At 49.4% G+C, this 12,057-nt stretch overlaps 1 protein-coding gene across 1 annotated transcript in view; it reads left to right on the top strand.

Annotated features, from left to right (window-relative positions):
• Window positions 1–12,057, top strand: part of RFTN2 (raftlin family member 2) — a 42,574-nt gene that overhangs the window by 28,851 nt on the left and 1,666 nt on the right. Inside the window, exon 8 of the mRNA XM_036320275.1 lies at window positions 6,472–6,550. Coding sequence (XP_036176168.1) covers window positions 6,472–6,550 — 79 coding nt within the window. The remainder of the gene's footprint in view (window positions 1–6,471; window positions 6,551–12,057) is intronic.

Raw genomic sequence — 12,057 nt, 5'->3', positions numbered from 1 at the left:
TCAACAAGAAAATGAAAAGCGAAGAATCGATCAGTGGGTGAAAAGATTTCTATATGAAGGAGCTTGTAGCTGGTGCAGCCCACATTCCGTGCATAACCAGGGGCCTGCATTCGGCTTGGGCCAGCTCAGGGTTGCGTGTTGTGTGGTGTGATACAGTCCCTAGTCAAGGGCTATGGAGTACTTTGGTCTCTAAGTTCCACGGTCGTATTAAAAATAAGAGAGCGTAGAGGGGTGGGGGTTGCGGAGCAGGGTGAAAAAGGTAAGGGATTCAACAACAGAAAGTACGGAGACGGGTAACAGTGTGGCGGCAGAGGTGCGTGGGGCGGGCGAGGCGGAAGTAGTGAAGCGGGGATGAATGGGAAGGAGGGAGACTTGATTTTGGGTGCCGAGTGCTCGAGGCAGTGGGCAGATGATGTTTTATTGAACTGTACACTTGAATCTGTACGGTTTTATTCACCAAAGTCACCCCAATCAATTCAATAAGAAAACAAAATTAGTTTATAAAAAGTAAATAAGAGAGCGTACACAGACTATCACAGTTAGATGGAACCCTTGAGGAGTAATGAGGTTAAACGGCAGAGTCGCCCGTTGGCAGGGCCCCAGTCAGGAATCTGCTGTTGACCCGGATAGAAGGCGGCAGAAAAATGTATGTTAACAGCAGTCGCCCTTACGCAACGAGGCACACTACAGCCCCAGGGCCAACTGTGCTTCCAGGTGCCAGGAACATCTTGCAATGTCACCTACTTTGCTCCTTTGTGTTTAGTAAGTGGCTGCAAGGCGGACAATCTAGGATGAAGGTAAAGGTTCGCTGGGATCTGATCACCAAGACTGTGGGTGAAACCTGCTTATCCTCTGCCTTTTGGGTCCCGTCCAATGTGCTGTCCCGGTGCCTGTCACTGCTGGTCTTCGCTGCCGCGGTGCCCACACAGACAGCACTGACTGTTGGCCGTGTCATCTTCACAGAAAGAAAAATACTACGTGCAGTTCAACTCGGTCCAGGTGGGCGATAGAGCCTGGAAGAGTTTAGTCTCTGAAACTAGAAGAATGGTCCAGGCTTTGAGCTTAAGGAATCGCTTCTTTTTTGGTGCCTTGATTGGGGATCAAACCCACAACCTTGGCGTAAGGGGACGACTCTATCCAACTGATCCCTCGGGCCAGAACTAAACAAAACTCATTGTAATTACAGCATCACCAGGAATGAGCTCTAGGACACTCGTTCTTTTTCTTTTTTAAATATATATTATTGATTTCAGAGAGGAAGGGAGAGGGAGAGAGAAACATTAATAATGAGGAAGAATCATTGATCGGCTGCCTTCTGCACACCCCCTATTGGGGATTGAGCCCACAACCCGGGCATGTGCCCTTGACCAGAATCAAACCCGGGACCTTCAGTCCATAGGCTGACGTTCTACCCACTGAGCCAACCCGGCTAGGGCAGGACCTAATTCTTTAGCAGAACCAAAGTCCCTACGAAGTTGAAACCCTGGGCAAGGATGATAACCCAGCTTGTCCGAAATCATAATATTTCAGCCGACATCAATAGCATAGCTCACGTTATATGAAATCAGCACTGAGGCTTACAAGCCAGTAGAAGAAACAGCGGGAATTAAGGACACTGTGAAGACGTACACTTACACGCATGCTCACACCCACAAAGACCATACCTGTCGCCATCTTTCTTGGGAGCCCACCTGTCTGTGCAGACACCAGTGAAACGCTCTTCCTCAAAGATCTTTGTCTCAGATACATTCGTTGTCTTAAACCATGTCAGCTTTTCCCTTCTCTTCTATTACCTAAGCCAGTGGTTCTCACCCTTCTGGCCCTTTAAATACAGTGCCTCATGTTGTGACCCAACCATAAAATTACTTTTGTTGCTACTTCATAACTGTCATGTTGCTACTGTGATGAATCGTCATGTAAATATCTGATATGCAGGATGGTCTTAGGCGACCCCTGTGAAAGGGTCGTTCGACCGCCAAAGGGGTCGCAAAATCTAAGCCCTACCTGAATGGTCTATTCATAAGGTGTTTTCTCCTTCTTTCTTTAATTACTCAAACATACCCCGTTATCAGATTGCAAGAAGGCACTTTCTCAGCGGGTTTCCAGGTGAAGGTTGTTACTTCTTTATCCTCAGCAATTATCACACCACCAACGGTCAAAGCTGGTTACCATGGAAACCTCAGCGTGGTCATCTGATATCACTACATCGTTCCAAGATGATTGTTGTCTGCCCAGAGAACTTACCAGAATCCCTTCTTAATCGTTATCGCTATGCAGTTATACAAATGGGCCCGAACGTGCTGTCAGTTAGTGATGCCCTAGGCACACGGAGGTGGCAAGTGGAAGTATGAACACCATGGACCCTTCCTCCCTCGGGCTACCTTAAGCAAAAAAAAAAAAACGAGGTGAAAATTGACGATCTCTTTAGGGCAAATCTGGTAGAGGATCAAATTAGCCAAACGAGGAGCTAATATTGCTGATCTTCACATAATCCCAGGAGTACAGTGGAAGTTGAGCCAGACTTCCGTCTGTGTGGCTACCTCAACCGACAGTTGCTTCCCTCACCCCAAGTACTAGTGGGGGAGGGGCAGGGTGGTGCAATTAAACAAGAATCCAAGGTAATTAGAATGCACTTTCATAAGCACTGAATTATAACCTTACAGTAAGAGAGAAAGAGAGCCCGGCCAGCGGGGCTCAGTGGTTGAGCGTCGACCTATGAACCAGGAGGTCACGGTCAGGGCACGTGCCTGGGTTGTGGGCTCGGTCCCCAGTGTGGGGCATGCAGGAGGCAGCCGATCAATGATTCTCTCTCATCATTGACGTTTCTGTCTCTCTCTTCCTCTCTGAAATCAATTAAAATTTTTTTTCCTAAAAAGAATGTTAGAATCAAGTGATACTGAGAATATAAAATTCTGCTCCTTAAGAACAAGGGATAAACAACAAAAGAGAAATTGTCCTTGCACTGTGACGCAGACCCCGCTCCCCTATAAGAAAGGCTCACGGCCTCATGACCCCCAGCCAGAAGCAGCGAAGGGCCTGGTGTGTCTGAGACCCTCTCCTCACCCTGAGCACCAGCCCTCTCACCCACCCCTCCTCCCGCTCCGACTGAAGCTCTGTGCAGTGTTGTGCAATCAGCGTTACCTTGCAGTGAGCAGCATTCTGATAAGGCTGAGTTTTCTAAAATAGCCCCTTTGTCTACTCCATGTACTTGCAGGAATCACTCTTCCGCATCTGAACTTAAATTTGCACGTTGTCCCGGGGGAAGGGCTGGGAGGAGCTGAACGGTGGTGGTGCCCTTGTGGCTTTCCCACACACACACCGATACCCAAGAAACGGTAGGGTCACAGGGCACAGGACTTCCTGGCCACACACCCGCCAACTACAAAGGGGCAAGCTAAAATTTAACTTCATGCTTCTGCTTTTAACAAGTCAATTTTGATTTCATATCTCATTTCCAAGCGGCAATCATTAAACCACGGCAATTCACGAGTGTACACGGTGACGCAAAACTAATCAGAAACCGCGACCCGCCACTCCCTCTGGTCTGACGGATGCTGAAGCCGTGCGGACAGCTTCCTGTGAGAGCGGTTTTCTGTCCCACGTGGCTGAGCAGCTGCCAACAAGCCACTGTCAGAAACCAGCTCACTTACATTCAGCCTGATTCTCACTCTTGCATCTTATTGAAACAGCATGGCTTTTCGCTTCAACTAAATGTTTACTGAGTGCCTGGTGTGCACAGGCAATATATTACCCGCTCTAGGGACAGACTCCAGCTCCCGGAGACTCATCTGCTTGGAGAGAAAACAGTCACAAATAACTCATGCAGAACAGACCATGGGTCCTGCCAGGGGGCCCACACAACAGGGGACTGGGCCCCGAGGGTGAGAATCAGCTACGGTGGGGCAAGAGCACCTTAGACATTATAGTGACTTGTGTTCCTTCAAAAGGTCACAATGCACAACAGATACGCAGCACATCTCAGGTGTGCACATCTGAGGGGGAGGGAAGGGGGGGAGGGGGCCTGAAAAGGCTCCCAGCGGAAGCAGAGCTGAGTGTGAGGCAGGGAACATGGTGAAGGATGTGGGTGAGGAGGGGAGCAGGTGTGTGAAGGCCGTGGTGCCTTATCATAAGAGAACAGAGCTTCCAGAGAAGGTTTAGAGAGCATGTTCCTGGCGGCGGGCGGGGCTGGCGGGCAGCGTGGCCTCCCTCCCGCGGCTGGGCTGGTCCCACAGTGGCCCCTGGACTCCGAAAGGAAGGCCCTGAGCCCGCAGCAGGCTCAGAGGCCAGAACGTGCTGTCAGTTAGTGATGCCCTAGGCACACGGAGGTGGCAAGTGGAAGTATGAACACCACGGACCCTTCCTCCCTCGGGCCACCTTAAGCAACACGCAGCCAGGAGAGCGCGGGCAGGGGCAGTGAGCACAGCCCTGGCCGGGTCCTCCGTGGGCCTAGCATCGTCCCGAACGCCAATGCCAAGGCTGTGGTTCTGATCCCCGTCAGGGCACATACAAGAGTAGACCCATGAGTGCATAAATGAGCGGGACAACAGGTCCGCCTCCCCCCATCCCACCTTCCTCTCTCTCTCTCTCGAAGCAATAAGAAGGAATTTAAAAGGAAGTACAAGTAAATGAATTCTTAAAGACCTCTCCTAACTTAAAACCCCAAAATTCAAGACTGGATGTGTGTGTGTGTGTGTGTGAGAGAGAGAGAGAAAAATAACCTCACTCCTTGGGTGAGGCTTTTAAAGAAGAAGAAGGAGGAGGAGAAGGAGGCGGAAGAAGGAGAAGGAGAAGGACAAGGGGAAGAGGAAGGAGGAGAAGGAGGAGGAGGAGGAGGAGGAGGAAGGAGAAGGAGGAGGAGGAAAGAGGAAGGAGGAGGAGGAAGAGGAGGAGGAGGAGGAGGAGGAGGAAGGAGAAGGAGGAGGAGGAAGAGGAAGAGGAGGAAGAGGAGGAGGAGGAGGAGGAGGAGGAGGAAGGAGAAGGAGGAGAAGGAGGAAGGAGGAAGGAGGAGGAGGAGGAGGAGGACTCCCAAGACCACTTTGGCGGAAGATTTGCTTGTTTCTCAAAATTCAACAGTACCGCTAAGCGTGGGGCACTCAATGGGGTGGGCCCAGAGTTTCAATGTTGCATTTGTTTTCCAAAAAAAAGAGCTCGTAGTGAGGTTTTGGTTTTGGTTTTGTTTTTTTGCATCATAAAAGTCGTAACTGAGCAACATTAGCTGCAGACTCCTTGCCCTAAACCCATGGAGACTCTGAAAACCCTTCAGAGAAACCCAAACCCACGTAGGCCTTGGCAAAGGGCACTTCACACGAGGGCAGTGGACTAAGGAGAATACTGAGTAGCTGTCCACAAAGGAGCATCTGGAAAGAAAACTGGCTCCGGCCCCAGCCCCTCGACTGAAAATCTACGTACAGTTCCCCGCGCGCGGCCCGCATTCGCCGCCTCGTCTGAAAAGGCAGCTTTGACGATGCAAACAAACATTTTAATTAAACATTCGTGACCCGACAACCCCGCTTCTGAGAATGTACTTCAAGATTCCATGAGTCATAAGACGAGGATGAGACATATTTCTACGCAGCATTGTTTATAATTAGCAGAAAACTGGAAACAACCTAATTTTTCAATAATACAGAAAGATAGTACATTTCGGCCCTGACCAGTTTGGCTCAGTGGATAGAGCGTCGGCCTGCGGACTGAAAGGTCCCGGGTTCGATTCCGGTCAAGGGCATGTACCTAGGTTGCAGGCACATCCCCAGTGGGGGATGTGCAGGAGGCAGCTGATCGATGTTTCTCTCTCATCGATGTTTCTAACTCTCTATCCCTCTCCCTTCCTCTCTGTAAAAGATAAATAAATATATATTTTAAAAAAATTTTTTTAAAAAAGATAGTACATTTCGGTATCTTAAGTCTTTGTAGACACTGTGCAGCGACTAAGAATCTGATCACAGTGCGCAAACAACGAAAGGGTGTTACGGGAAGAGCATAGGAAATGTAAATATGTGACGGTTACAGACACATGGAAGCACATATGTGATAAGGACTAGAAGGGGACATGGAGATGAAAATAGTGATGTTAGCATGTGAGGTTACAAGTTTTCAACATTCACATTTCCTTTTGTAATGACCACATTCAGTTTTGTTTTTTTAATCCTCACCCCAGGATATTTTCCCATTGATTTTTAGAGAGAGAGGAAGGGAGAGGATAGAGAGAGAAACATGGATGAGAGAGAAACACCATCCATCGGCTGCCTCCTGCACATCCCCTCCTGGGGATCAAGCCCACAACCCAGGCGTGTGCCCTGACCAGGAATCGAACCGGCGACCTCTTGAGCAACTTGTTTCCTAAACTCATCTTCCAGGAATTGCTTTTTATACCTCTGTGATTAACCAAATAAATGTTCTCTTACAGTTAAAAAAAAAAAAAAAAAAGAATTACTAATCCACAAGGACTAACGCTGTTGTTCTAATTTGCAGCGAAGGGAATTTGGCTACAAAGCAGGTGGTGTTTCTTCAGAGACCCGCTCTGTGGAATTCAGCGGCTCAGACCCCGGAAGTGAGTAATATGGTGCCCTGTGGGCTGGATGTGACGCTGGAGCATTTAACCCTGACACCCATTTAATGCCAGATGGGGAGCACAGGTGGGAGGTGTGGTGTGGATATGGAATAGTCTGCTCACCTGAGGCATGCGAGTGCAGGCTGCCCGCCCGAGCCGGTTCCCAGGGTCTGGGATGGCCACTCAGAACGGGCCACTGTGGCACAAGGGTCACTTTGAGCTGAAGGCGATCAGGCGGCAGCAGACGGAGGAGGAACCGCTACCCCCTCCTTTCTGACAAGGAGCAGGTGTCCCTGTGTGGGGGCGGCTCCCTCTCCTGCACCAGGACCAGGAGAAGACCATGGCCAGAGGTGACCCATCCCTGGGGACCCACGGATGAGTCTGCATAACAAGCTCCCTCCATAGCCCTCTCCTCCACGCCGTGTCTTAGAGATGTTTCCAAGACAGTAATAGGCCTACACATGCGCCCTGGCTGGGTGCTCAGTGGATAGAGCTGCGGACTGAAGGGTCCCGGGTTCAATTCCCGTCAAGGGCACATGCCCAGATTGTGGGCTCCATCCCCAGTAGGAGGCATGCAGGAGGCAGCCGATCAATGATTCTCTCTCATCATTGATGTTTCTCTCTCCCTCTCCCTTCCTCTCTGAAATCAATAATAAATATATATATATATTAAAAGCAGATAAAACAAGAAATATTGTGCTCAGTGGAAAGGTGAGCTGCACACACCCGTGTGCAAATGCAAATACATAGCTATTTAGAGAAGAAAACAGTAAAACCCACCACATTTAACAGTGGTTTCTCTGCAAGATGGGGTTGTGGGTGGGTTTTGCCAGGCTTTCCACGCTGCACGTGTATTCGGTAAAATACCTGGAAATGTTCCTTTGGGAACACACAGGTTACCTCGCCTCGTATTGTGGGTTGGTGTGGGTGAGATGAGTGTGGAGAGAATACGGTGAAACGCTGGGACTCCAGCTCCAGGCCAGCCTTTCCCTGCCCGTGGACAAGCCCCGCCTGCTTTCTGGGCCAGGTCCATCCTCTGTCGAGTGAGGGGTTCGAGGAGGTGCTCTCCCAGGCCAGCCGGGCTGCAGACTCCTGCACGCTCAGTCCTCAGACCCTGCGGTTGGATTGCTTGGAAAAGCTGTTATTTCACATGGAGTGTGTGTGTGTGGGCGGGGGGGGGGCGGGGGGGTGGGGGGAGAACTGTCACTGCTGAAGATGTACTTGCTAAGAGTCCCGGGGTAAAAAGGGGAAGTGTTCTAAATCATTTGTCGAGTCCCATGGGAGGCACTTGTCGCCTTCTAACACTTGGCATTCACATGTGGTGGCCGTTTACTTAACACTCACCTAAAAGTGAATGCTATGAATGTCGCATGGCCCTGAATAGTACCCGGTTTCACTAAGGAAGTTCGCATTGGTGTGTGAGAGCTGGCCTCTGTGGCGGGGACACAATCGGGAGCTTATTGCAGAAGTTGCCGCTGGCTCAGTGCTGAGGAGGCAGGAAAGGATCACCGCCAAGTGCCAAGTGCCCCGGCCCTCGCCCTCCATTTGCATTCATTCCGCGTTGGGAGGGCGTTCCAGAGTGAATGGGGCTTTGTGCACGTGGGAAAGGGCGCCGCAGCCAGGCCTGAGAAAGGAGGCCCGTCTGGCAGGGCCCGTCGCGCTGCCTGCAGCCTAAAGGCTGGCTCCTCGCCGGCCAGCAGGAGGCCCAGCGCCAGGAGAACAGGCCATTCTCAAACCCTGTGCCCCGTAAGAGGAAATCTGCCAGCTCCGCTCCGTGCATTAAACTCAATGCATTTGGTGAATGAGAAGAAAAAGGAAGAGGGTTTGCAATCTACTGTTTGATTGGATGAATTTGAGGGGGCGCTGGGGCATGTCCGCACCTCCCAACTGCGTCTGATTCGGATGCGAAGCTGGGCCTTTCTTTGGGGAATCGGGCCTGCTGTGGGCTTGTTCCCGTGAACTAGCCCGAGGGCTCATCTTCCTGCCCAAACCATCCCCTAGACAGCCATTACATTCCCCAGGAGCCCACAAAGTCCGCTTTAATAAAGCTGTTTGCTTTATGTATTTGCCTTGAAAATCAGTAGAAAATATTTGTGTAGTTCATACACTACGGTTCAACACACCTATGGGTTAGCCAACTTTTGCAAGACTAGCCTAGGCATCTGACTTCCGGGGTTTTTTTTCCCCTAAGAATTTTATAATTTTAGCTCTTACATTTAAGAAAATGTAATCCTAGTTCTCAAATAACATATAAATGAACTTTCAGCAAATAACTTCTCTGTGAACTGGGAGATTACTGTGCTTTTTAAATGCGTCCCTTTTCCCTGGCGAGTGTGGGCTCAGGTGGTGGGAGCGTCTTTCCGGTCCTGGATTGATCCTGGTCAGGGCACATACGGGAGGCAACTGATCGGTGTTTCTCTCTCACATCAATGTTTCTCTCGCGCGCCCTCTCCCTTCCTCTCTCTCTACAAAAGTAAATAAATAAATATTTTTATTTTTTATTTTTTTAAATATATTTAAAATATTTTTAATGATTTTATTGATTTTTTTACAGAGAGGAAGGAGAGAGATAGAGAGTTAGAAACATCGATGAGAGAGACACATCGATCAGCTGCCTCCTGCACACCCCCCCCGGGGATGTGCCCGCAACCAAGGTACATGCCCTTGACCAGAATCGAACCTGGGACCCTTCAGTCCGCAGGCCGACGCTCTATCCACTGAGCCAAACTGGTTAGGGCTAAATAAATATTTTTAAAATGTATCCCTTTTAGTTTTCTTTTTATTTTAAATATTTTTATTGATTTCAGAGAGGAAGGGAGAGGGAGAGAGAGATAGAAACATCAATAATGAGAGAGAACATTGATCAGCTGCCTCCTGCATGCCCCCTACTGGGGATCGAGTCCACAACCCAGGCATGTGCCCTGACCGGGAATCGAACCAAGACCTCCTGGTTCATAGGTCAGCGCTCAACCACTGAGCCACCCTGGCTGGGCATCTCGAACACTTCCTATTGTTAGATCCCAACCAACACCAAGAAGAAAAATGGAGAAAAACTAAGATGGCGGCATAGATAAACACCGGGAAATTGCTGCTTCCCACAACAATCGATAAATGCATCAAAAACACAAGGTGGACACCATCCAGAACTACAGGAGGGCTGGCTGAGTGTAAATTCTACAACTAGAAGGAAAGAAAAGCACACTGCGAGCGGGAGGAGCTGCGGAGGTGGAGTGCAGAGGTACGGGGGCTCGCGCGCGGAAAGGGTCTGGCACCTGAGGACGCGGCTGTCTTTTTTAATCCGGAGGGAGACACAAGCTCCCCACGGCTCTGAAATCCGGTTCCGGGAAGTCTCTGGGAACCCAGGGCTCATACGGGGAGATACTGGACTGTCTGGCAGCGGGCGAGCTTGAGAGCGGCTTTCCCTCAGAGGTGCTTGCAGCCATTGCCGGGACACTGGGACTCACGACTCCTTAGGGCAGGGCTGAGGCTCCGCCATAGCTGCTTTCTCCGCCCTTTGATTCCTTGAGACCCCGCCCCGCCCAGGCTGTGGCAGAGGCTTTTGCATATGAATGCCCCGGCCATTTGCAACCTGTAATTACCTAACCGCAGCCGGGCCAGATAGACCCAGAGCTTCCAAGAGAAGGCCCAAGGCCCCACAGCGGCTTGCATTGCTACACAGCTGAGCATCATCAGGGCACTTCCAAACTCCAAAAAAAAGGAAGGGGAATCTGCAGTTCTCTTCGTAGTTCCTGCTGTGTAACCTCAGGCAGAGGCTAAATTAGCACCTCCTTAGATCCAAGAGCCACTGTACCCAGTGGTTAGAGGGGAACCATCCAGATCACAACTCCTCAGATCCATAAGGGACACACTCAGGGTGCAGTCTCAGTGAGCACCAAAGCCCCACTGAAGCAAGTCTTGCCCCAGAAGGGTGTCTCCAGCACAGAAGTTCTCCCACTGCAGACACAGCTGATTCTCGCTGCCAATTGCCCTGGAGGTCAATTCCTCCCAGTGATCCTACAACAACCAAGGCATAGCTACAACAAGACTGTGCACAAAGCCCACAAGGGGGTGCACCAAGAGTGTCCACCTCAGGTAACTGGGGAGGCTGAGCCACTGGGCCCTACAGGACACCTAGCACACAAAGCCACTCTATCAACACAGGGAAGCAGCCAAAATGCGGAGACAAAGAAACAGGTCACAAATGGCAGAAATGGAGGAAAGCAAACGACTGGATATAGAGTTCAAGGCCACGTTTATAAGGTTTTTCAAGAATTTTATGGAAACCGCCGATAAATTTAATGAGTCCCTCAATAAGTATAGTGAGACCATGGAGGACATGAAAAAGGACCAACTAGAAATTAAGCATACACTGACTGAAATAAAGAATAATCTACGGAGATCCAACAGCAGACAAGAGGATCCCAAAAATCAAGTCAAAGATTTGAAATACAAAGACACAAAAAATACCCACCCGAAAAAGAAAAAAGAAAAGAGATTCCAAAAATATGAAGATAGTGTAAGGAGCCTCTGGGACAACTTCAAGTGTACCAACATCAGAATTATAGGGCTACCAGAAGAAGAGAGAGGGCAAGATATTGAAAACCTATTTGAAGAAATAATGACAGAAAACTTCCCCTACCTGGTGAAAGAAATAGACTTCCAAGTCCAGGAAGCACAGAGAACCCCAAACAAAAGGAATCCAAAGAGGACCACACCAAGACACATCATAATTAAAATGCCAAGAGCAAAAGACAAAGAGAGAATCTTAAAAGCAGCAAGAGAAAGATAGTCAGTTACCTACAAGGGAGTACCCATACGACTGTCAGCTGATTTCTCAACAGAAACCATGCAGGCCAGAAGGGAGTGGCAAGAAATATTCAAAGTGATGAATAGCATGAACCTGCAACCAAGATTACTTTATCCAGCAAAGCTATCATTCAGAATAGAAGGTCAGAGAAAGAGCTTCACGGATAAGAAAAAGCTAAAGGAGTTCATCACCACCAAACCAGCATTATATGAAATGCTGAAAGGTATTCTTTAAGAAGAGGAAGAAGAAAAAGGAACTCTTACCATTTGCCACAGCATGGATGGAACTGGAGAGCGGATAAATACCACATGATCTCACTCATTTGTGGAATATAATGAACAACATAAACTGATGAACAAGGACTGATCCAGAGACGGAGAGGCATTGATTGGACTGTCGGGCTTTGGAGGGAGGGTAGGGGAGGGTGAGGGTATGGGGGAAAGATCAACCAAAGGACTTACATGCAGGCATATAGGCTTAACCAATGGACACGGACAACGGGGGGGGGGGGGGGGGTGTGAGGGCATGAGCGGGGGGGGGGGGGGTAGAGGGTAACGTGGGGACAAGGACACATATGTAATATCTTAATCAATAAAAATATATTTAAAAAAAAGAAGAAGAAAAATGGAACCCTTCATGTATCCCTGCCCTTCTTTGCTCCCCCAGGGGTGATCTCAACAGGCTTCTCTCTTCTGAAGTG

Source organism: Myotis myotis, unplaced genomic scaffold (assembly GCF_014108235.1).
Source record: "Myotis myotis isolate mMyoMyo1 unplaced genomic scaffold, mMyoMyo1.p scaffold_m19_p_8, whole genome shotgun sequence".
Taxonomy (NCBI): Eukaryota; Metazoa; Chordata; class Mammalia; order Chiroptera; family Vespertilionidae; genus Myotis; species Myotis myotis.
Note: the sequence above shows the minus strand (reverse complement) of the source record. Positions and strands in the feature narration are given on the sequence as shown.